Below are 23,570 nucleotides of genomic sequence, written 5' to 3' on the forward strand. Positions count from 1 at the left end.
CCACTCCCTAACCTGCATGGCAGCTGGAAGGGGAGGGCAGACAGCTGACTGTGCTCCTTGCTGGGGGCGTCTAGGCCACAGCGATTCTCCATGCAGTCCGGATAGACCGAATCTGCAGCCTCATGGCCGTGGAGAATGAAGAGCTGCCTCTGACCGTCTGCAACCTGCTCCAGGCCATCATCGACGCTCTGTCTGGGGAGGACAAGCGAGAGCATCGAGGGAAGGAAGAGGCCCTGGTTCTGGGTAGGAAACAGTTTTCAGCCTTGGTTCAAGGGGGTGGAGGTAAGGAAGTGTCAGTTACCACCTTAGACTGGGCGTTCCGTGCATGTGGAGGTGGCCTGGTTATATTTTTACATTTATTTTCTGATGATAAAAGTAACAGAGGCACAGCCGCATAATTTACAACAGCTAAAAGGTGGAAGCATCCCAAGTGTCTATCGACGGATGAATGGAGAAACAAAATGTGGTGTCCATCTATACAGTGGAGTATTGTTTGGCCTTAAAAAGGCAGGAAATTTTGACACATGCTACAACATGGAGAAACCTCGAGGACACTATGTTAAGTGAAATAAGCCAGTCACAACAAGACAAATACTGTATGATTCCATGTATATGTGATTTTGAAAACAGTCAAACTCATAGAAACAGAAAGTAGAATGATGGTTGCCAGGGGCGGGGGAGGAGGAAATAAGGAATTGTTTGATGGGATAGAGTTTCAGTTTTGCAAGGTGAAAAAAGTTCTGTGGATGGATTGTGGTGCTGGTTGCACAACGGTGTTTATGTGCTTAATGCCACTGAACTGCATACTTTAAAACAGTTAAAATGGTAAATTTTATTTTATGCATGTTTACAACAATTTTTATAAGTAACAGGGGCTTATGGAGAAATGTGGAAAATTTTAGAAATATGTAAAAATGAAAAAAATCCCAACAACCTGTAATCACCCCTCCAGATAACCACTACTATCACTGCCATGTGTATCCTTCCAGTCTTTTTTCTATAAAGTATTTTATTTATTTTTAAATTAATTAATTATTTTCTGGGCCTGCATTGGGTCTTCATTGCTGCGCAAGGGCTTTCTCTAGTTGCTGCGAGCGGGGGCTACTCTTCATTGCGGTGCATGGGCTTCTCAGTGCGGTGGCTTCTCTTGTTGCGGAGCACGGGCTCTAGGCGCGCGGGCTGCAGTAGTTGTGTTTCACGGGCTCTAGAGCACAGGCTCAATAGTTGTGGTGCACGGGCTTAGTTGCTCCGCGGCATATGGGATCTGCCCGGACCAGGGATCGAACCCGCATCCCCTGTATTAGGCAGGCAGATTCTTAACCACTGTGCCACCAGGGAAGTCCCCCTTCCAGTCTTTCTTCTATCCCTCCATATAAATATCTATTTAACAAAGTTGGGATTCAGCTATGGATATTTTTGTGTTTTTCTCCTTTCTGAGCATCATATTACTATTGCATACCGTTTAATATTCTTAAAGAGGATTCTTTTTTACTTGAATAATTATTAATTTAACATTTGTCTCATTCCTGCATATATGCACATACAAACTCAGGCTTCTTCCTGTATATCCAGGTCCTAGACATCATTTTACAACTTCCTGTTCTGGCTGGGAAGGTCACAGAGGCAGGTTCACTCATAGAAAGCTTGATCTTAAATAATTTCATTACATGCCATTGTATGGATATATCATAACTCATCAATCAGCTCTATATTGTTGGAGATTTAGATTGCCTTTAATTTCATACTTATAAAAACACTTCGGTAGCTATTCTTTTTTTTTTTTAATTATTTATTTATTTATGACTGTGTTGGGTCTTCGTTTCTGTGCGAGGGCTTTCTCTAGTTGTGGCAAGCGGGGGCCACTCTTCATCGCGGTGCGCGGGCCTCTCACTATCGCGGACTCTCTTGTTGCGGAGCACAGGCTCCAGACGCGCAGGCTCAGTAATTATGGCTCACGGGGCTTAGTTGCTCCGCGGCATGTGGGATCCTCCCAGACCAGGGCTCGAACCCGTGTCCCCTGCATTGGCAGGCAGACTCTCAACCACTGCGCCACCAGGGAAGCCCGGTAGCTATTCTTAACATAAACCTATATTTGCATTTGTAATTATTTTCTTGGAACAAATTCCTAGAAATGGGAGTACTAAGTTAAATGCTATGAACATAACTAAAGGTCTTTCACTACCTTACTTTCGAACTCCTTTTGAGAGGGTGCATCAGTTTTTACTCTCACCAAGTGATGATAAGAGTTCCAGCCTCAAATCATTCTCACCAGATTCAAATACTATCATTCTTAAAGATATTTTCCTATTCAGTAGGTAATAATTATCTGTTTGAATTTTTAAAATTTACGAATTAGACATTATTTTTCCTTATCCTTATTAGCCATTTGGATATCTTTGTCTTCAAATGGTTTGTTCATGTTGTTATCTATTTCCTCTGTTGTAGTATCAGTGTTTTTCTTATTGATTCCTAAGAGCTCTTTGTGTATTAGTAATTAACCTGCTTGGAGTCTTGAATTCTTGATGTGGTTCTGACTTACTATGGTAAGGATCCTTTTCTGCACTAGAATTATTGGAGGATCCAACATGGCTTCACTCGGATGGCTGGTGGTTAACTGGAGATGCTGGCCAGGGTATCTTGGTTTTACTCCTTGTAGCCTCTCTGGTGGGCAGCTTGGGTGTCTATGTAACATGGTGGCTGCATTTTGAATGGACAAGCCCCAATGTGTAAGTGCTTTTTAAGCCTCTGAGTGTGCTGTAAGGTCACATGAGCAATCCAGGGCCAGTGTGGGAGGGGACTCCCCAAGAGAATGAATACTGAGAGGTGTGGTTCATTGGGGGCCATGACTTCCTCCGGAGGGAGTGAGCTGTTGGACATCTCTGCTGAATAATTCTTCCATATATTGATTTCAAATCTGTCCCCTTGTAATCCCACTCACTTCTGGTCCCTGTTCTGCCCTGTGGAACCTCACAGAATAAGTCTGTTATCTCACATACTTTTATCTGAAGACAAGCTATCATGTACATTTGTGGCTTTCCTTCACCAGTTAGATAGCCCCATTCCTTCATCATTTATTTATATGACATGGCTTGGAGATCTTTCCTTTTCTATTTGCCTGCCTGCTTGCCTTTGGGCTACAATCTAGAATGAGGACAAAAATCTCCAAGTTCCAGAGAGTTCAGACCGCAAAAGCAGGAGGAGGCATTTGCCTTTAAGATCCCCAGTGGGCAGGGAAGACCTGGCATCCCAGGCAAATGCTTGAATTTCAGGCTCCCAGCATGTCTGAATCTGCGGGGAGTAAAATGTCTATAAAGGAGTGTCAATTTCCTTTCTGGAAAACAGTTTATTAAATCAGTGTATTAAAAACTGCACGAAGCACCTTTGGATCCCTGCCCATCGTTGCCTGGGAGTGAAGAACTTTCTAAGAACCAGACTGTTCAAGAATGGAATGGGCTGCCATAGAAGTCGGTGTTCAGAGCGGCTGGAGGACCCCTTGGGGGTGTTGTCTAGAGATCTCCCTCCCTTTTTTGGAGTGAGATACTATACTCTCCTAGGAAATTCCAAAATCTGGGAAGCAGTGGATTCAATATTTCCAGAGTCCTTCCAGAAGCCTCTGCCATCCCTGGTCCTATATACCTGAGACACCCTGGTCCTCTCTATTTACCCCTGTCCTCTCCTTCCTCAGACACTAAGAAGGACCTGAAGCAGATCACCAACCACCTGCTTGACATGCTGGTCAGTAAGAAGGTGTCTGGCCAGGGCAGGGATCAGGCCCTGAACCTGCTCAATAAGAACGTCCCTAGGAAGGACCTCGCCATTCACGACAACTCACGTACCATCTATGTGGTGGATAACGGTGAGGAGGTGGGAGGGTCTGGGTTCATGCCAGCCTTTCCAGTGGGCACCAGGGTACCAGGCAACCAGCAGAAGGTGGAAGGGGTGCAGCTCTTGTCTGGGAGAAGTCTTCATTTCCAACTGAAAAGCCAGGAAAAGTCATTAGCATATTAGGATCCACCAGTGGGCTGGTGAAGGCATAGGTCCAGGCTCTGAATTCAGGACCTGAACACACCCAGAACACACTCAAAAACATCTGGGTGGAGTTTCCTGACAAGCGAGGCAAGTGCCAAAAAAACCCAAACAAGACTCCACCAACAAGGGGTAACGTTCCTGAAGTCTCAGGATTGCAAAATACAGGCCTTCCAGAGGGAGAAATGGCACCTGTGTACGTTATACAAAGTCCAGTAACAATGTGCCAGGAGATAGTCACTAAATTTGTCAGCTCCAGGGCATCACCCCTCTCCTAAATCACCTTGTTCAACTGTTCAAGAATCATACCTGTGGCTTTATGATCTGCTGTGATAAATTCTCCCACAGGTATAATGACATATAGACCAGACCTTGTTCTAAAAGGTTCAAGTCAGCTTATAGCAGCTTTACCTTTATTCTCTTTTGATACAGCACTTCCCCTGTTTGGTTTTCACAGATCTCAGCAAAGTTCATGTGTAAGTGCTTAGACTTGAACAAATTACTCTAGTGCTTTAACCCTCCCCCTCTCAACACCCTCCCCCCATCCCAGTTTGGTCTTCTCTCATGTATTACAAAGCCTGGGCATTGACAATTGACTTTTCTCTGCGCTAGGATTTAGGCCCAACCACATGGTTTATAGGATGGGGGTGGGATGGGGAGCAGTATCTGAAAACTGGGCTGAAGACTTGGGTAGGGGAGCCACCAGGCAGGGTAGGGGAACCACCAGGATGTCAAGCCTGAAGTAAGTTTTTGGGTTCAGGGAGGGGCAGACATGGACAAGGAGGAGGTCCAGAGTGTTCTAGCAAAAGAGAATGAGATGCTCAAGGCAAGGGCAGAGTGGAAGGGAAGGGTAGGGGGTGAGGCTGGGGAGGTAGAGCAGGTGCATTTGATGAAGGCCTTTGACAGCCAGGCTGGGGGCTTTGCGTTGGTTCATCAGGCCCCTTCCAATGACTCTCCAGCCCTCCCAGTGCTTTTGTGTGTGTGTTAAAATACACAGCACAAAATTTACTGCCAGGCACTTTTATTTTCGATCTTTACTTTTTTTTTTTTTTTTTTTTTGCGGTACACGGGTCTCTCACTGTTGTGGCCTCTCCCGTTGCGGAGCACAGGCTCCGGACGCGCAGGCGCAGCGGCCATGGCTTACGGGCCCAGCTGCTCCGCGGCATGTGGGATCTTCCGGGACTGGGGCACGAACCCGTGTCCGCTGCATCGGCAGGCGGACTCTCAACCACTGCGCCACCAGGGAAGCCCGATCTTTACATTTTTAAAATTAATTTTTATTGGAATATAGTTGCTTTACAATGTTGTGTTAGTTTCTGCACAGCAAAATGAATCGGCTATGCATATACATGCCAAGCACTTTTGATTCCCTGCTACATCCAGAGTTTCATGCCTCCCAATGTTTACCTAGGATGTTTCCCCTCCCGTTTACCTGTCCCACCCAAGGTCTGACCAGCTCCTAGCCAACCTCTACAACCTGGCTCTGAAATCAAGCTATTGTCCCCACAGCAGTGTAGTGTAACAGTTAACATCGTGGGCTTTGAAATCAGACATTGCTGGGAGAGGGTTGCTGCTATGTCACTTGCCAGTTATGTGATCCTGGGCAAGTTACTTGGCTTCTCCATGTCTTGGTTTTCTGCTCTGATCGATGGCGATAATGATTCATACTAACCAGTAGGGTCAATGTTAGGATTAAATGAGATAATGTATAGAAAGCTCTTGGCACATAGTAAGTGCTCCAAATAACTTGAAACTCTTGCTTTGTTGGAGTGAATCACACCATTTGCAGTGTCACTGTTCTGTCCTTATTTACACCTTGTTGTAATCTTTATACATCTGTCTTCCCTTCCCTGTATTGTGAGCTTTTTGATGTCAGGATTGTCTTTTATTTTGGTAGCCAGTACCTAAAAGGTGGTTGTTTATTCGTTCACTTATTCATTCATTTATTCAACAAATACTTAATGGTCGAATTAGCCTGGTGGGTAATAGGAAGCTACTGAAGTTTCTTCAACAGAAGAGAAGAGAAGGGATAATAACCATAAATAGTAAATGTTATATTTACTAAACAAATAATAAATATTTATTGAGTGTCATGATGTGCCTGGAATGGCACTAGGCAGTTTCCATACATTATCTCACTGAATCCTCAAACTCTATGAGGAAGGCAGTATTGTTCCCATTTTACAAAAAAAGAAACTGAAGCCTGGGGAAAAGAGAGCATAAAATAGCATTTGAGGAAGATTATACATCAACCCACAGAATGTTAACACTGGTAGAGTCCTCTGAGATCAAATAGTCCTGACTTTGTAAATGCTGAAAACAGAAGCCCATAGCGGGAGGCTAATTGCTCAGGTAGGGGCAGAGTCAGGGGTAGAACCTGGCTCTCTTGGCCCCATCCCAGTGCCCTTCACGTTGGATAAGCTACATGCTGCCTAAAGAGCTCTGGTGATAAAATAGGACTGAGCGAGAAGGAGCGTTTGTGAGGACAGAGCGCGGCAAGCATCTTACACTTGCTGCTGTCTGTCTTGCAGGCCTGAGGAAGATCCTGAAGGTAGTGGGGCAGGTTCCAGATCTGCCGTCCTGCTTGCCCCTGACTGACAACACCCGAATGCTGGCCTCTATCCTCATCAACAAGCTCTATGACGATCTGCGCTGTGACCCGGAGCGTGATCACTTCCGCAAGATCTGCGAGGAGTACATCACGTGAGTTTCCTGGAGGGTCGAGTAACTGCAAGTGTAGGACTGGTTGCTCTAAAGCCGGTAAAGAGGCAAGGCTGGTGGAAAGGAAAAGTTTGCTTTATTTCGGAGGCTGGAAACCTGGGGGTGGGAGGAGGGCATACGCCTGTCCAAAGGCTGACTCCCCCCACCGCCCCACCAGACAATCAGGGGGCAAGAACTTTCATAGACAGAGGGAGGGGCTACAGGCAGAAACAGCACAGTCAGCTCTGACAGTCATCTTGAAATTAGTCATGCAGTGGTCGGATCAGTGTCATCTTGATTGTTTTAGGTACAGTTAGTCTTTAGTTCCAGGGTCAGTTTGTTCCCATTTCTTTGAGGCCAGTTCTCAGAACTGTGGCAGCTTATGTCACGGCTACAGCCTGGTCATCATGTAGTTAACTTCTTCCACCTGGTGAAGGTTTCAGTCTCTATAAGACAGCTAACAGGATACGGCTCAGAATATTATCTATAGCCCTTGAGGGGAACCAAAGGCCCTGGACTTTGCCTAATGACTTTTTATTTGGTCTCCTTTGACTGCTTTCCTCTGTTTCTGCCTTTTCTCACTTCTCTGATTAAACTTGTTTGGCTAAACGTTTTCCACAGACAAAAGGCAGGCGGAAGACATGGTGGGGGAAGGACCATAGGGTCCTGCTCCGTTTCCATCGGGCTCTGTATTAGTCATTGATGGCTGTGTAACACATTACTCCCAAATTTAGCAGCTTAAAACAAGAAGTATCATGTGTTATCTCACAATAGGACAGCAGTGTGGCCGAGAGTCAGCTGGGTAGTTCTGGCTTTGGGGCTTACAAATGACAGTCGCATGTTGGCCTGGGCTGCCGTCATCCAAAGGCTGGACTGGGGCTGGAAGATCTGCTTCCAAGATGGCGTGCTCAAGTGGCTGGCACGTTGGTGCTGGCTCTTGGTGGGAGGCCACGGTTCCTCCCCATGTGGATCTCTCCTCATGGTAGCTGGCTTTCCCCCTCCTTTATTCCAATGATCCTCATACTTGGAAACTATTCAGATTTCTGGGACCGCCCCCCACCCCACCCCATGACCCAGTAGTCTGGGCTGTGGCTCAGGAAGCTGCATGTTTAAAAATCACCAGGTGAGTCTTGGGAAGGTGAAGACCCTGCCTTCACTCTGCTTTCCTTTCTCTATTCCACGGGTTGGCAAACTTTTCCTGTAAAGGGCCAGAGAGTACGTTTAGGTTTTGTGGGACACGTAGGTCTCTATCACAATTTTTTTTTTTAAAAACCTTTAAAATGTAAAAACTGTTCTCAGCTTCCTGGATTTGGGTCCCAGCGAAGTTGGCTCCATCCTATAGCTTCTCCTGATCCCGACTTTGTGTCACTTAAAGCTCCTCAGGGCTTCTCCAGTTTTTTTCGACCTCAGCTTCAGCATCCGGTAACTATCTCCCAGCCAGTCCCCGTTTGAACGAGGCCCCCTCCTGGTCAGCCTGTACATGCTGCCTCTGAGGTCACCTGACACTGAGTGGGTAGGGTCACCGCCTTCAACAAATGGTGCCTGAGGCTGCCACTCCCCTCCCCCCTCCAGGGAGGTGCTTCATTAGGGGCCAGGGGCTGGGTGGAGGTTCAGGCACCAGCTGGCATAAGGAACCAGTTTAAAGGGCAGACCCCAACTAATTATGCAAGGCTGGTTCCCCGGCACCGAGTGGGAAGAAGATGAGGCACAGGACACAGATTCTCAGAGCTGGAGGGGTGCCCAGAGCTCCCCAGGCTGATCCCTCTCCCCCAGAGGGACTTGCCCAGTTACCCAGCCAGAGGCAGATGTGGGACCAGAGCCCAGGTCTCTGACTCTTGCTCCATGCTCTCCTTTCTTTTTTTTTTTTTTATGATATTTTCCTTAGCTTTTTTTTTTTTTTAATTTATTTTATTTTTGGCTGCATTGGGTCTTCGTTGCTGCACATGGGCTTTCTCTAGTTGAGGCGAGCAGTGTGCGGGCTTCTCATTGCGGTGTGCGGGCAGTGTGTTGCAGTGTGTGGGCTTCTCATTGCGGTGGCTTCTCTTGTTGCGGAGCACGGGCTCTAGGCACGCGGGCTTCAGTAGTTGGGCTCTAGGCACGCGGGCTGCAGTAGTTGTGGCACGCGGGCTCAGTAGCTGTGGCTCGTGGGCTCTAGAGCACAGGCTCAGCAGCTGTGATGCACGGGCTTAGTTGCTCTGCAGCATGTGGGATCTTCTCGGGCCAGGGCTCGAACCCCTGTCCCCTGCACTGGCAGGCGGATTTGTAACCACTGCACCACCAGGGAAGCCCTGCTCTCTTCTTTCATTTATACACATCTGCATTTGCACTGTGCACATCTGCCCTGATTCCCCACATCAAATCAACCTGGGCAGATCACGGAAGGATCAGAAGGTGTGTCACCTCTGACGTCCTCATACAGAGATCCTTCTGTAGAGTAGATGATAGTAGATTTTGAAAGGAAGGCAGAAACTTCTGGCTCTTCTAGTCTACCCCTCACCCCCGACTCGTTAGGGGAAGGGACTGGACCAGACAGGGGATTGACTGGCTCAGGCTACATCATGACTCAGCTACATGGCAGAGTCAGGTCGTGCGGCAGGCATCCTGGTAGCCCTATTGTGCTGTGGTGGCTGCTGTCCTGTCCCACCAGACACCCCAGCTTCTGGGAAGCCTGTTGGCTGACAGCTCTCACCTGTCACCTCTTTTTGGGGACTTGCCTTGGCTGAGGACAGCTGTTCACCCTTCTCAGGGCAGCCAGCATCCAATGACTTGTCCCTCACCCCAACTTGGAACAACTTTGAAGGGTGTCTCGGCTCTGGAACTCTTTGCAAGCTGAGGCTTTGTCACGACCGCATCTCAGTCCAGTGCCTCCCTCCATCCAGGCCTGATTTCTTCCCTTTCCCAACAGGTGTTGATCCCAAGAGCTCTCCCAAATAAACTTCCTGAGTGTCAGTCCCCATCTGAGTGTGCTTCTTGAGGAACACATCTATTACTTCATTTATCCCCATCGTAACTCTGAGAAGTAGTAGTGCTATCCTCAGTTTCCAGATCAAGAAGCTGAGGCTCAGAGAGGTTCAGTGAATTGCCCCAGGTTACACAGCACATGAGTGGTGTATCTAGGATGCAAAAACAAAACTGTCTGTCCCCAAATCTCACACTCCTCCCATTCCCCTTGGCCAGTTCTCTTGACCACGCTGGCCCTCTGTTTTAGGGGCAAGTTTGACCCCCAGGACATGGACAAGAATGTGATTGCCATCCAGACGGTGTCAGGGATCCTGCAGGGCCCCTTTGACCTGGGCAATCAGCTGCTGGGACTGAAAGGAGTTATGGAGATGATGGTGGCTCTGTGCGGCTCAGAGCGTGAAGCGGACCAGCTGGTGGCCGTGGAGGCCCTCATCCATGCCTCCACCAAGCTCAGCCGTGCCACATTCATCATCACCAATGGCGTGTCACTGCTCAAAGAGATCTACAAGACCACCAAAAACGAGAAGATCAAGATCCGCACACTGGTGGTGAGTGCGCTGGGTACCAGACACTGTGCCGGGCATCAGGGACACCAGAATGAATGAGACGTGGTCCCTGTCCTTGAGGAGACCACGCCCTAAGCACCCAGATCCACCCACAGGCCTCTGCAGATCAGGGTGATAAGCAGGAGGCTGTGAGAACGTGGATTCAGGATGGGGGACCCTGCCATGTAACCCTAACAATGATCTCCTCGATGCTTTTGAACGACAAACACTGATGAGCTTTTGTCCACCAAGTAGTTTCAGTGCAAACTCCAAAAACTCAGTTTGTTTCCTTAATCGGTTTCTATATAGCACCTTGTTTCCATTTTCATTTTATAGAAGTAACTTCCTTTTTCTTGACAGCAATTACAGTGAAGATTTGAGTCACTGATCTGTTTGTTTGTGGGGTTTTTTTTTGGTTCATATCAATTAAAAAAAACCTAATTTTAGCTTCTGCAGAGTCCAATTTTTCCTGGGTAAAAATCTGCACAGCTGAATCTGCCCCCCAACAAAAATATGATTTCACAGCCAGTTTTTGTGCCATAAGTTTTATCGTTGTGGCTACAGATATGGTTAGTATTATCCTGTGCTGATTTTTCAAAATGACAAACACAAAACATCTACGTGGGCAAAATGGTGGGGGAAAAGGGTAAGTTGAAAACCTCCAGCTTTGTGGGCATCTACCCTAACCTGGAAGCCTCAGGGAAGGCATCTCAGAAAGGTGACGCCTGCCCTTAGTTCTGTAGGATGCAGACAGGTTTATCCAGGCAAAGAAAAGGGGCAAAGTGTTCCAGCCACAGGGACCCGTGTGAGCAAGGCCTCGTCCCCAGGCCTTGGTGTCTCTGATCCTACACATCTCCCCTTCTCCCCAGGGACTCTGTAAACTTGGCTCTGCTGGCGGCACAGACTATGGTCTCAGGCAGTTTGCAGAAGGGTCGACAGAGAAGCTGGCCAAACAGTGCCGCAAGTAAGGGGGTCCTATTTCCTCAAGCCCACCATCTCCTCTCAGGGATGTGCCCTAGTGGATGCCAGATCCTAAAAAGCCGCCCACCTGCTGCCCTGAATTGTTTCACTCTTGCCCCAGTCCCAGCACCCTTGCCTCCCCTCCCCCAGGTGGCTGTGCAACACGTCCACAGATACCCGGACCCGGCGATGGGCAGCGGAGGGCCTGGCCTACCTCACGCTGGACGCCGACGTGAAGGATGACTTTGTTCAGGACATCCCTGCCCTGCAGGCCATGTTGGAGCTGGCCAAGGCGAGTGTGGCCCTGGCCTCTGGCCTCAGGATCTGCTGGATTCAGGCTCACGGGGCTGTCCGCTGAGCGTGGGAAATTAGACACACAGTCCTCATCCTGACTCTACCCCCTACTCTTCCTGTAAACCTGGGTTGGTCATTTCCCTCTGTCTGGCCCTCATCTTTCATGACTGTAATATGGGCTCACAACTCTTCATGCTTTCCAGGCAGTGGGAGGATGAATAAGATGAGGGTATTTTTTTCCTGAGATCCCCCCTCCCCCCCCAGGGAGTTAAGTTTTTGAGGGACCAAGGGGCAGTACCTGGCCTCTTCTGGGCCCCTCCCTCCTTCCCAGTCCCTCCCAGATGTCCTTCCTCCTCTGCTGGGCCACCTCCCCCCGCGCCCCCCTTCCCCCGCTCTTTGCCGCCACTAAAGGGTGGAAGTGTGAGAGGGAGTTTCCACCAAAGGGTGTCCAGCTCCCACCCTATCCCACCGCAGTCTGATGGAAAGCCTATGGGACTGGGCTTTTGAAAGGGGCACAAAGCAAAAAGTGCACTGAGAGGACTCCCGTTGGTGCTCTGAGGTGCTGCTGAGGGGAGCAGAGCCTGTGTGAGCAGAGCTGGTTCCTCTCCCTCGGGGCCACGCCAGCCACGCTCCTCCCAAACCAGCCTGCCTGTGAGGGAGCCTCTTGGAGGCAGTGGTTTGTTCTCAGGTTTCCTTGCCGCCTGTCCCCTCCTATCCCCCACCTCCTGCCTCCAGACCCCTGACAAGACCATCCTGTACTCGGTGGCCACCACCCTGGTGAACTGTACCAACAGCTACGACGTCAATGAGGTCATCCCAGAGCTGGTGCAGCTGGCCAAGTTCTCCAAGCAGCACGTGCCCGAGGAGCACCCCAAGGTGGGGAAGGGGATGGCCTGGAGGGGAGCTGTACCACCGGACCGCCAGAGAGGTGGGAAGGACAGTTAATGATGTTCAGGCGCCGTGCCTGTGTGTCTGGGAGGATTCGGTGGAAGAGGCAGAGAAATTGAAAAGGATCATGGTCAGTTTCTCCCACTAGGTGGCACTTGTGTTTTTCTTAGTGTTAATGTTCTGTGGAGGGGGAGGAGGAATCCACGATTTAAAGTCGGAGAAACCAAATGGAGCCAGGATGAACGTCTTCCAATTTATGTTGTTGATTTCATGGACATCTGACAGTTAGTTGTATTTCATGTCTTCCACATTTATACAAATTTTATTTTCTGGGATATCTGGATTTGGGGATATGGGTGCTAAGTACGAATAATGAGAAGCGGAGGAACGGGGGATCAGGGGCAGCCCAGGTGTCACAAATCCCCTTGGGACCCTTCCCACAATGATTCACTGCACGCAACGGCATACTTTGTATGTGGTTTGTATATGAATATATATGCATTGTATTTCCAGCCAATAAAACATTTAGATTTTTAAAAAAATGACCAAAGTAATATAACCATGTTGCAAAACAAACACAAATGTGACAGTAGAGAAAAGAAAACAGCTACTTGCAATTACATCATCTCCCTCTGAGAACTATTTTGGTGTATTATATCACCTACCAGAGACTCTTTATTTCTGTGCGTTTAAAAAAAAATAGTTATAATCAGGGAACCTCCCTGGTGGTCCAGTGGCTAAGACTCTGTGCTCCCAATGCAGGGGACCCGGGTCCGACCCCTGGTCCTGGAACTAGATCCCACATGTTGCAACTAAGAGTTCGCATGTCAAAACTAGAGATCCTACGTGGCTCAACTAAGACCCAGCGCAGCCAAATAAATAAATAATTAATTACTTAAAAAAGAAAAAATAATAAAAATAGTTATAATCAGAATGTAGTTATTATTTTGTACCCAATTTGGGGAAAATACTTTAGATGTTTTCCACACTGCTATGTCGTTCTCTGAATCATTTTTTAAAGCTGCATAGGATTTCACGCAGGCAAGGGTGTACAGCATGTTCTGCCGCCATGAAGTTCTAATGTGGCTTCTAGAGATTGCCTCTTCCCAGCCACCCTGAGGATTATCTGTAGAGACTATTCAACCCCGGGGCTGACCCAATCCACTGTTAGGTCAGCTTTATCTGTTCTCTCTCCCCTCCCACCTCTGTTTACCCACCCCACCGCCATGCATAGCCTAATGGAAAGCCAGCCTTCTGCAAGAAAGTAACATCTAGGTCATCTAGGGTTTTGGATGATCTTCTTTCTCTTTCGGGATTGATTTCCTTGCCATCTTTTCATCTCCCCAGGACAAGAAGGACTTTGTGGACATGCGGGTGAAGCGGCTTCTGAAGGCCGGTGTCATCTCAGTGCTGGCCTGCATGGTGAAAGCCGACAATGCCATCCTCACTGACCAGACCAAAGAGTTGCTGGCCAGGTACGGCTGCAGCAGTTCAGGGCTGGGGTCTGAGGGGCCTGGAGGCAGGAGGCTGGGTGGGGAGATAGAGATGGTGGGGGTGCGGAGTAAATGAGGGAATGAGCCATTAGGGGCCTGAAGAGGAGGCTGATGGGGATCAACACTGAAAAGTGACATGGCGGGCAGGTCATCACAGGGGCAACTTTGCATTGTGAGGAAAGAGGTCACTGTCCATTCTGGTGACCTGGTTCCCAGGCCCTGAAATGCCAAAGATGAAAGGCACAGTTTCTGTGCAGCCTGACGGGAGGCACACAGGCTCAGTTACCACACGACACGGCAGGTGCCATGATGGGGGACATACAGAGGGCTGGCTGGAGCACGAGCAGTGGCACCCAACTGGCCAGACTGGAGGGTAGGTGGGTAGGCAGCTAGAAAGGCCTCCTGGAAGATGTCACAACTCAGGGGAACCCTGAAGGAAAAAAAGGAGCCACTCAAATGCAGCAGAAGGAAGGGTTCCAGGCGGAGGGAACAGCGTATGCAAAGACCCTGAGGATGGAGGGAGAATGAGTGAATGAGGACGGGGTTCTCCAGGGATATGTCTGGAGCATGGAGTGCACAGGAGAGAGTGGTGCTAGATAAGACCAGAGAGGACGGCAAGGGCCAGAACATGGTGGTCCTGGGGTGCTTCCATGTGGAAGAGTTTCTCCTGGATGCTGGGCAGCAGGGAGCCATTTGGTATCTCCCTAAACAGGGATGGGGCCGCTGTTTGCAGCTACATCTGGCCTCACTTCCTCCTCAGCCACTTATGTCCATGGCAGTAGCTTCCCAAGGTTAGTTCTGGGGCACGTGCTCACTGGCAGCACTTCCCAGAGTTTCACTGGGCCTGCTGATGCCTGGGAAGCGTGTGCTCATGCACTGAATGTCCTTTATCCTTGCTCTCCAGGGTATTCCTGGCACTGTGTGACAACCCAAAGGACCGAGGTACCATCGTGGCTCAAGGTGGTGGCAAGGTACATTGGGTGGGCTAAGGGGTCCTTGCCATCCTAGAAGGTGCTTCACTGGGGAGAAGCACACTTGTGTACGTGTGTGTAGGTCTGTGTGTGTGTCTCTCTGTGTGTATGTATGTGTATATGTGTCTATGTGTGTCTGTGTGTAATTGTGTGTCTGTGTGTGTCTCTGTGTCTCTTCATTTGTGTATGTGTGTGTCTCTTTGTGCGTATTTGTGTGTGCACGTTCTTTGCCTGGCCCAAGAATAATGCACCCCCTGCCCCAACCCGACCTCTGGAATACAGTCATTAAGGTATCTGTGCTGTCAGTGCCTAAGTCTATGAAGTGTCATGGGATTTACTGTGGGATCCCATTTATCCTCCTTGTTACTGGAAGGAACCCTGGTGCAGATAGAGACCGTGGGCTTTGCTATAGAAGGCTTGTCATCGAGTCCTTGCTTGTCCCCTTTTTAGCTGTGCAACTTCAGGCAAATTACTTAATCTCCCTGAGTCACAGTTTCCTCGTCTGTAAAACAAGGGAGAACATCACACACTCACTTTGCAGAATGTCACAAGGATTAGAGAAAATACACTTAAGTGTTGGCTCATAGGAGGTGCTCAGTGAATGGCTGCTATTATGATTAGGTTTGACTTAGTCAGAAAGTAAAAAATGATTGATTTATTTTTCCAAAAGCCACATGAACGTACGGATGGGTGGGGAAGAGGGCGGGCGAAGATCTCCATGTGTGCTAGGAACCAAGGGGAGTGAATCCGTGATTAAGAATTTAACTGTTTTCCATGATGCTCAAGAGTTGACTCTATTACAGTCTTCCTGAACTTCTGATGGGACAGCAGTTGGAGAGGGACGCTAGGGAGAGAGGCCTCTGTATATTTGTGACCGAGGGGTGACTGTGCCTTTCTTGCAGGCCCTGATTCCCCTGGCTTTGGAGGGCACAGACGTGGGCAAGGTGAAGGCAGCCCATGCTCTAGCGAAGATCGCTGCAGTCTCCAATCCGGACATCGCCTTCCCTGGGGAGCGGGTGGGTGATGGGGGCAGTAGGGTGGCAGTGATGGGAGGAGTCTGCTCCCAGGGGCCTTTCCCCTTGCCACCCTACCCCTGGCCTGGGAGAGGGCGTGGTGCTGTCACAAAGAGGGCCATGAATTGGAGGTGCGTGGATCCCAGGCCTGGCTCTACCTCTGACGAATAAGGCCGTCCCCTTGGAAACTCAGTTATCTCACCTACGAAGTAAAGGAAATAATCCCGCCCCTCAGGATCATTGTGAAGATTGAATCAGACAATGGGTGGGCACGTGCATTGGAAATTCTAGAGCTGGGCACCTGTAAATGACTGGGGGGACATGGTCTCCACCTGACCACTCCTTGACGCCTCCCCCCACAGGTGTACGAAGTAGTGCGGCCCCTTGTGAGTCTCCTCAACACACAGAGGGATGGGCTGCAGAACTATGAGGCTCTCCTAGGCCTCACCAACCTGTCTGAGCGGAGTGACAAACTCCGGTGAGTGGGGCGTAGAGGGAGCAGGGGTGGAGAGAGGTGTCCCATGAAGTGTTGGTGGAAATGTCACAGGTACCGTGTGTGCTCTTCTCTGAGGACAGGCTCGAAGGCAGTGGGTAGAAACGACCGTGGGAAAGATTTGAACTAGCACTTGGAAAGACTACAGTGAATGTGCAAAGCCAAAGGAGACTGGAAAGGCATTTCCTTCTGAAGTAGTAGAAAAGATATCAGGTGGATGGGTGGGGATAAAGTGTCCCCACACATCCCCAGAAGCAGGGGGATGGTGGGATTGGGTTGAAATTCTTTTGATTGCAAGTGGCAGAAAACTCAACTCTAATTGGTTTAAGCATAAAGGGAATTTAATGACTCAGGTCATTAATGACTCATCTGGGATAAACCAGATTCAGGTGCGGCTTGATGCAGGCGTTACAAAGCTGTCCTAGATCCTACACCTCTCCACCTCTTCTGTCTGTATTGTCTTAATTTTCAGACGGGCTCTTCCCCTCTCTCATGATCACATGAGGGTTGCTCCAGACTTCACATCTTCTTGGCTTCATCTCCAGCAGGAGAGAGAAAGACATTCCCCAGCAATAATACAAGAGAATCTCTGGCTGGGTGACATGTTCATCCCAGACCCTGTTTCTATGGCCAGGATGCTGTGCTATGTCATTGGATACCCCTCCTGGAGCCGGGGGTGGGATTACTGCCATCTAAACCATGCTGGCTGAGGATGTGGAATGGCCCTTGGGTGGCCAAAACCCCAAATGCTCATTACAGAGGACTCAGCAGCCTCTCTTCTTCCACCCCTCAAACCCTAGGCAGAAGATCTTTAAGGAGAAGGCCTTGCCAGATATTGAGAACTACATGTTTGAGAACCATGACCAGCTGCGGCAGGCAGCCACAGAGTGCATGTGCAACATGGTGGTGAACAAGGAGGTGAGGGGGCTCCGGATGGGAGTGATCAAGGCATGGAGAGTCGGGCCACAGGTCAGGGCCTGGCGCTAGATTGGGGGCTGTTACAGTGGTATTAAGGCAACATTTTTTTTTTTTTTGCGGTACGCGGGCCTCTCACTGTTGTGGCCTCTCCCGTTGCGGAGCACAGGCTCTGGACGCACAGGCTCAGCGGCCATGGCTCACGGGCCCAGCTGCTCCGTGGCATGTGGGATCTTCCTGGTCCGGGGCACGAACCCATGTCGCCCGCATCGGCAGGCAGACTCTCAACCACTGCGCCACCAGGGAAGCCCTTAAGGCAACATTTTGTCAAAGAACCCAGGAATCCCTCAATCTTTCCTAGATGACAGCCTCCCTCCCTATAAGGACCCCGAGAGGAATATAATGCACAAAGGAGACAAAGGAGAATACACAAAGTAATATCATCCCTAGCTGTGGCTTTGACCCCAAAGCTTGGGCTGGATGGTGTAGAAGTCCCATTTCCCCAAGTTATTTACTAAATAATCTCATAGCAAAAAATATAGGAGGCCAGGGCCTCTTAGAGGTCAAGAGAGGCTAGACCACTTGCATCTGTTGAAGCTCCACATATATAAAAAAATGAAGAAATGCAAAAACAGTTACAAACGATTTTAGAATATGTTAAATGTTAACATTTAATGAACGATCGCTGTTTCCACAGAAACCGCAATGCACTATAACTGTGTTCATCACAGAATAATTATAGGATTTGTAAAAATAAAATGAATTCAGAACACATCAATGGCTTCATGGTCTGGTACTGGGATAAATTATCACCATATGATGAATGAATGTTTCCTTCTTTCCATCCTGGCAGAGCACTGCTGTGCCTGTAGGTAGAACCTCATCAGCGGTAACAACAGGGTTGAAATCTGAGGCCCTTTGTTAACATGACAACCAGGGCTAGTGGCCGAGTGTGAGACCCACTCCGTTGCCCCTCAGTTCTTAACTCAAGTCTTGGATGTTCTCACTGTTATAGCAGGAAAACCTGATCCATGAAAGTCTTTTAAAATCAAAAGAAATAAAGCTACCACAGTCCACCAGGGAGCTGGCCTGAGGCTGGGCTGGGGGCCTGGCAGCCACGTGGGAGAAGAGAGTGTATCCAAAGACAGTGGAGGGGATGGGGAGCACCAGCGGCCACAACAACCCGAATCAAAATGAACAGTGGTCCCAACAGGACAGAAGTTCATTTCTTGCTCACATCATTTCTTGCTCACATTAGGATCAGGTGGCTCGTTTCCAAGCAATGACTTAGGGATGCAGGCATCTTCAATCATCTATATAACTTATATATAGTTATATAGGTATATAACTATACCCCCCCCAAAAAAAAAGAACTGTCTCTCCCTCTGCCACCTTGAGAGTGGTCTCCATTCAGATGGGGAATGGGGAGACAGACCACAGGAGAGACCCCTGTAGCGCTCCGCCATGGTGGCCTGGAAGTGACACACATTACATCCATTCATGTTCTGTAATGAGAATGAGGTCATGGCCATATTTAGTGCAAGAGGTGGGGAATGCAGTCCTTTTGGGGCAGCTGCTTTCCAGTCACACCTGTGCCCCATGAGGGGACTGCGCTATCACTATACTCTTACCTCTGAGGACCACTGCTCCAGCTTCAGGGAGTTGAAGGTAGAGGTTTATAACCTGGGCAGCTGTGACCTTTGACCCCTCTTGGCGTTCCCCTTCTAGGACACCTCACCCAACAAAATGCCCTTAAATTTAATCAGTCAGATTTTACTATAGAGCAGAGGGGTGTGGGGGGAAGGGGGGGGGGGTCAGTGTGCTTTCAGGCATGTCAGGGCCCTGGGCCCCAGGAGGCTCTTCTCCTGGCTTTTGGGTGCTTGGGAAGCCTCATCCCTCACCTGGTGAATGGTACAGCAGCTCCTGAGTACCATGTAAACTACCCAACTGTCTGCGGCTCTTGCCAAGCCTCTGTGCCTTCAGGGACTGCAAAGTCATTTAATGGCAGACCCTGAAGGCCCATCTGTTGTGGAAGAAACAGTCCAGGCTTCCCCAAAGGGACGTGAAACATGGCTCTTCAGGCAACATCTACCCTTCAGGAGTCTGTGCCTGCCCTTTCCCCAGGGGTGGAGAGCTGAATGCAAACAGAGGCAACAGCGAATGCTATACAAGGAACCCCTTATTCTCTTTAACCTTTTAGCTGGAGGAGTCTGTAGCACTTTCATCTAACTAGTCAGAGAAGACTTCCTGGAGGAGGAGGTGTCATGGGTGAGATGCTCAAAGAAAAGCTCTGAGGGATCTTGGGTCAGAGAATTTGGCTCCAGATGCATCTTTCCCTCTCCAGGCTGGGCAGAGGGGGCATTTTTCTCTGAGCCGTGTACCCGCCTCCCATAGGTACAGGAGAGGTTCCTGGCTGATGGGAATGACCGGCTGAAGCTGGTGGTGCTGCTCTGCGGGGAGGATGATGACAAGGTGCAGAATGCGGCTGCGGGGGCCCTGGCCATGCTGACAGCAGCACATAAGAAACTGTGCTTCAAGATGACTCAAGTGGTGAGAGTGGGCCCTAGGGACTCTGGGGAGTCCCCCCACCCCCAGACCACACTGCCCTGTATGATCTTCTGGGGGGAGGCCAGCCCCTGTATCTGTTCCTACCACCTAAAGAGAGGAGAATCTATATGATTCGACCCCCTACACTCACAATTTGGACTCCCTAAGTGTGCTAACTCACTTTGGTGGTGCTTATAAGTCATTACTTAAGAATAATCACAATAATAACAATAGCACTAACTATTGCTGTGGAGCCCCTGAGCTCCCCAAGAGAAGAATGGATGTGGTTGGGTTACCATCCACAGTTTGACGAAGAGGCAGCAGATTCTCTTAAGTTCACGTGATGACCAGACCCTTTGTGGGACTGTGGCCATCTCAGCAGGTGTAATGAGAGTGATACTGACATAGCCGCAAACAAGGGGATGCAAAATGAAATTTTCCTTATTTCACCAAACTGAACTTAGTTTGTGGGCATCATATTCACTGATGGTGAAAAATGTAAACATCTCAAAAAAATGTAAACATCTCAATTCAAATGTATTAAAGCAAGTCTGCTTTACAGGCAGGCTCTTTTAGATAGCCAGCTTAAGGCAGGTGTGTGTGTGTGTGTGTGTGTGTGTGTGTGTGTGTTCTCTAAATTCCATGGGGGCTTATGCTGTCCTGGCACCAGGGAAGGGGTCTCTCTCCTAGATGTAGCTCATCCTGCTTGGTCCCTGGCCTTCAGCACTTTCCCTAACGCAAGTTTTTCAAAATTGTAAGGTGTGTAAGAGTCACACGGAGGGCTGGTTAAAACACTTTCCCCAGATATTCTGACTGAGTAGATCGGAGGTGGGGTGCTTCCGGCCTGGGGACCACAGGCTGCTATCCTAGAGCAGCTTCTGCTGAAGTTACTGGTCACACATTTCTGTCACCAGGCCCCGCAGGGTGCTCTGTGACTCCTCCACTTACTGTGCTCCAGGCGCTGCTCTAAGTGCTTGCACCTATTATGTCATTCCATCCTCCCAACCACCCTGTGCAGTGGGCATGGTTATTATTATCCTCACTCACCAATGGTGAAACCGAGCTCAGAAAAGTAATAGTCCAACACCACATAGCCAGTTAGATAGGAGGGGACTGGGATCCTTCAGGATTGCAACCCACTCCTGGCCACTTCTTCCATCTTCCCAAGGGGCTCAGAAATCCTGGCTGCATTCCTGTCCCAGGGAGTGATAGGCACTAGACCCATGATCAATTACGCATCAGCATAAAATCTTTCCCTGAACCCTACCACAGCTAGCTGAACTTTCCTTTCCTTTCCTTGTGGTAGGATACAGTGCAGAGTTTACAAAAGTCTGCTGAGAAGCTCAGAAGAATAATTTGCCTTTTCTTCCTCTCTGTATCTGTCTCCCCATCTGATAGCAATGTATGTAGAAAGGTATCTCTGCTAACTAGTGGAAGGTAATAGGTCTGAGGAAGCAAAGGGGAAATTGTTGGATTAGTGCCTAAAATCATCATTCCTGTCCACTTCTATGTGATGGGCTCTTACTATGCTCTAGCCATCATGCTAAGCTCTTTTCATGTGTCATATCATTAGATCATCACAATATTATGAGGTAAGATAACAGATGAGGCTCCTGAGGCTTGGAGAGGTTAAATAATTTAGCTAAGGTCATACAGTTGGTAAGTGGCTGAGTTGGGACCTGAACACTAGTCTCTCTGACTCCAAAACCCATACTGATGACTATTCTATTCTGTGTCTGTTGAATGTTGTAAGTGTCAAGCCTCCTGGTTCTATTCTCAGCTCCATTTCTGTCTCCTGGGGGGTGATCAGAGTGGTCTAGAGTCCTGTCTCCCCCATGTACAGTAGTTGGGCTGCTTCACATCTGGAAATGGAGGAGAGAGATGGAGGAGGGGTGGAGGAGAGGATACACTCCAGACTCCAGTGTTAATTCCAGTTGAAGTCAGGGCTGGTGGAGTGCATGCCTAGAGCATGTCTCTAAGGGCACCTGGGTTGGCAGAAGCAGGCGTTGTGCATGCGTCCAGGGTTAGAATCCTCCTTTCTGAACATCCTCCATTCCCATTCCACTCAGGCATGCAGTGGGCAGGTCCCTTTGCTTCTCAAGATGCTTAAAAATTAAATGGATGTGTGGATGTTTATTCTCTACTATTTCCAGATGTGTGACTATAGCTAAGTTACTTCCTCTCCCTGAACCCCAATTCCTCCACTTATAAAATGAAAGGATTGGATTATTTCAAGTTCCTTCTAGTTCTTCAATTCCTGCCCTGGTCCTGGTAAGGAGATGGGCATCACCCAGCTAGTCCCAAGGGGTTCAAGTGGGCATATGCTGAGCCCCATACAGATAACCAGATGTGTGCTTCCCCTTTCAGAGCTCAGAATCTGGGCCTGGCCAAGGCCTTCTTTTTATCTTGTCCAAAATCTACTTTCTCCGTCCCCCCCACTGATTCCTCCAATCCTTCCTTATCCTCTTCCCCACCTTCAGACGACTCAGTGGTTGGAGATACTACAGCGGCTTTGCTTGCACGACCGGCTGTCAGTTCAACACCGGGGCCTGGTCATTGCCTACAACCTGCTGGCGGCTGATGCTGAGCTGGCCAAGAAGCTGGTGGAGAGTGAGTTGCTGGAGATCCTGACTGTGGTGGGCAAACAAGAGCCGGATGAGAAGAGGGCAGCAGTGGTTCAGACAGCTCGGGAATGTCTCATCAAATGCATGGATTATGGCTTCATTAAACCAGTGTCTTAGACAGGGCCCAGAGGGATGCTGGGGCTGCTCCTGTTCTGTGCAGAGTTCTGAGCTAAGAACTCACTCCTGGGGTGTCAGTTCAGCTAGGGATCATAGCAGCGACAACGAAGTCTCCATATAAAAGAAGGACTTGATTGTCCCCTGAGTTGTGAATCTCCCCCTTTGCTCTAGGAAAGTTTGCATGTTTCATTAGCTCTCTTGTTCCTTACATCTGTCATGTTCCCAAAATTCCTAGAATAATTTTCATCTGTGATTAGGAAGACAGGTTGGATAATTCTCTCTGTACCCATTCCAAAGTCCAGGATAATGGGCTGAAGTTCTTTATGTTTTGGAAAATGGATTGTGTGGTAAAGTAGGAACTAACAGGTGTGTGAATATAAACGTTAGTGCTGGTGTATCTGGATGCTGATCTGTGCTGTTTTTTATATCCTCTCTCCCATGCTGTTTGAATAAGGCTGCCTAGAACTGCATGTTTCAGCTGTAGTGCCCTGTCCCAGCCCCATGTCCATTCCCATCACTGGAAGTACAGTTTATGTTCAAGAGTATGACATGATTTTTGCAATCTGCTTGGGGCAATCTTCTAAGCAAGATGTATGTGATGAATATAAATAAGATCGACTCATAGTACTTTAAGCAAAAAAAAAAAGAATTCATTGGTTCATATATCTTGTCAATGCAGGGAAAGGTCTGACATTGTTAGAACCAGGGCTCAAATGTTGTCATCAATATTCTTTTCCGTGTGAGGACTTTTATCTCTCTGTCATCCCCCGTGTCATATCTTGGTTTTAATTTCCTCTGGGTTGGGCTTAATTTCTGGCAAGCTCTTTTCATGTGGTGGGAAAGATAGTGCCCAGAAGCTCCAGACTTCCACGTTTGTTTGTTTTTTTGCCCGTGGTTTGTGGGATTTTAGTTCCCCGACCAGGGATCGAACCCTGGCCCTCAGCAGTGAAAGTAAGGTGTCCTAACCACTGGACCGCCAGGGAATTCCCACATAGTTGTTATAGCTCATAATCATGGAAGAGA

The 23,570-nt window shown here is 48.8% G+C and overlaps 1 protein-coding gene across 3 annotated transcripts in view; it reads left to right on the forward strand.

Moving 5' to 3' along the window:
- UNC45B (unc-45 myosin chaperone B) overlaps window positions 1–22,944 on the forward strand; it is a 30,506-nt gene extending 7,562 nt beyond the window's left edge. For all 3 annotated transcript variants that reach the window (XM_060133132.1, XM_060133131.1, XM_060133133.1), the window contains 14 exons: window positions 75–243; window positions 3,686–3,856; window positions 6,558–6,729; window positions 9,935–10,235; window positions 11,102–11,196; window positions 11,343–11,484; window positions 12,222–12,362; window positions 13,722–13,849; window positions 14,772–14,838; window positions 15,741–15,854; window positions 16,214–16,329; window positions 17,145–17,262; window positions 19,654–19,809; window positions 22,287–22,944. In XM_060133132.1, the coding sequence (XP_059989115.1) occupies window positions 75–243; window positions 3,686–3,856; window positions 6,558–6,729; window positions 9,935–10,235; window positions 11,102–11,196; window positions 11,343–11,484; window positions 12,222–12,362; window positions 13,722–13,849; window positions 14,772–14,838; window positions 15,741–15,854; window positions 16,214–16,329; window positions 17,145–17,262; window positions 19,654–19,809; window positions 22,287–22,547 (2,151 nt within the window). In that variant the 3' untranslated portion in view covers window positions 22,548–22,944. The remainder of the gene's footprint in view (window positions 1–74; window positions 244–3,685; window positions 3,857–6,557; window positions 6,730–9,934; window positions 10,236–11,101; window positions 11,197–11,342; window positions 11,485–12,221; window positions 12,363–13,721; window positions 13,850–14,771; window positions 14,839–15,740; window positions 15,855–16,213; window positions 16,330–17,144; window positions 17,263–19,653; window positions 19,810–22,286) is intronic.
- Window positions 22,945–23,570: the final 626 nt, after the last annotated feature.

This window comes from Lagenorhynchus albirostris, chromosome 20 (genome assembly GCF_949774975.1).
Source record: "Lagenorhynchus albirostris chromosome 20, mLagAlb1.1, whole genome shotgun sequence".
NCBI lineage: Eukaryota > Metazoa > Chordata > Mammalia > Artiodactyla > Delphinidae > Lagenorhynchus > Lagenorhynchus albirostris.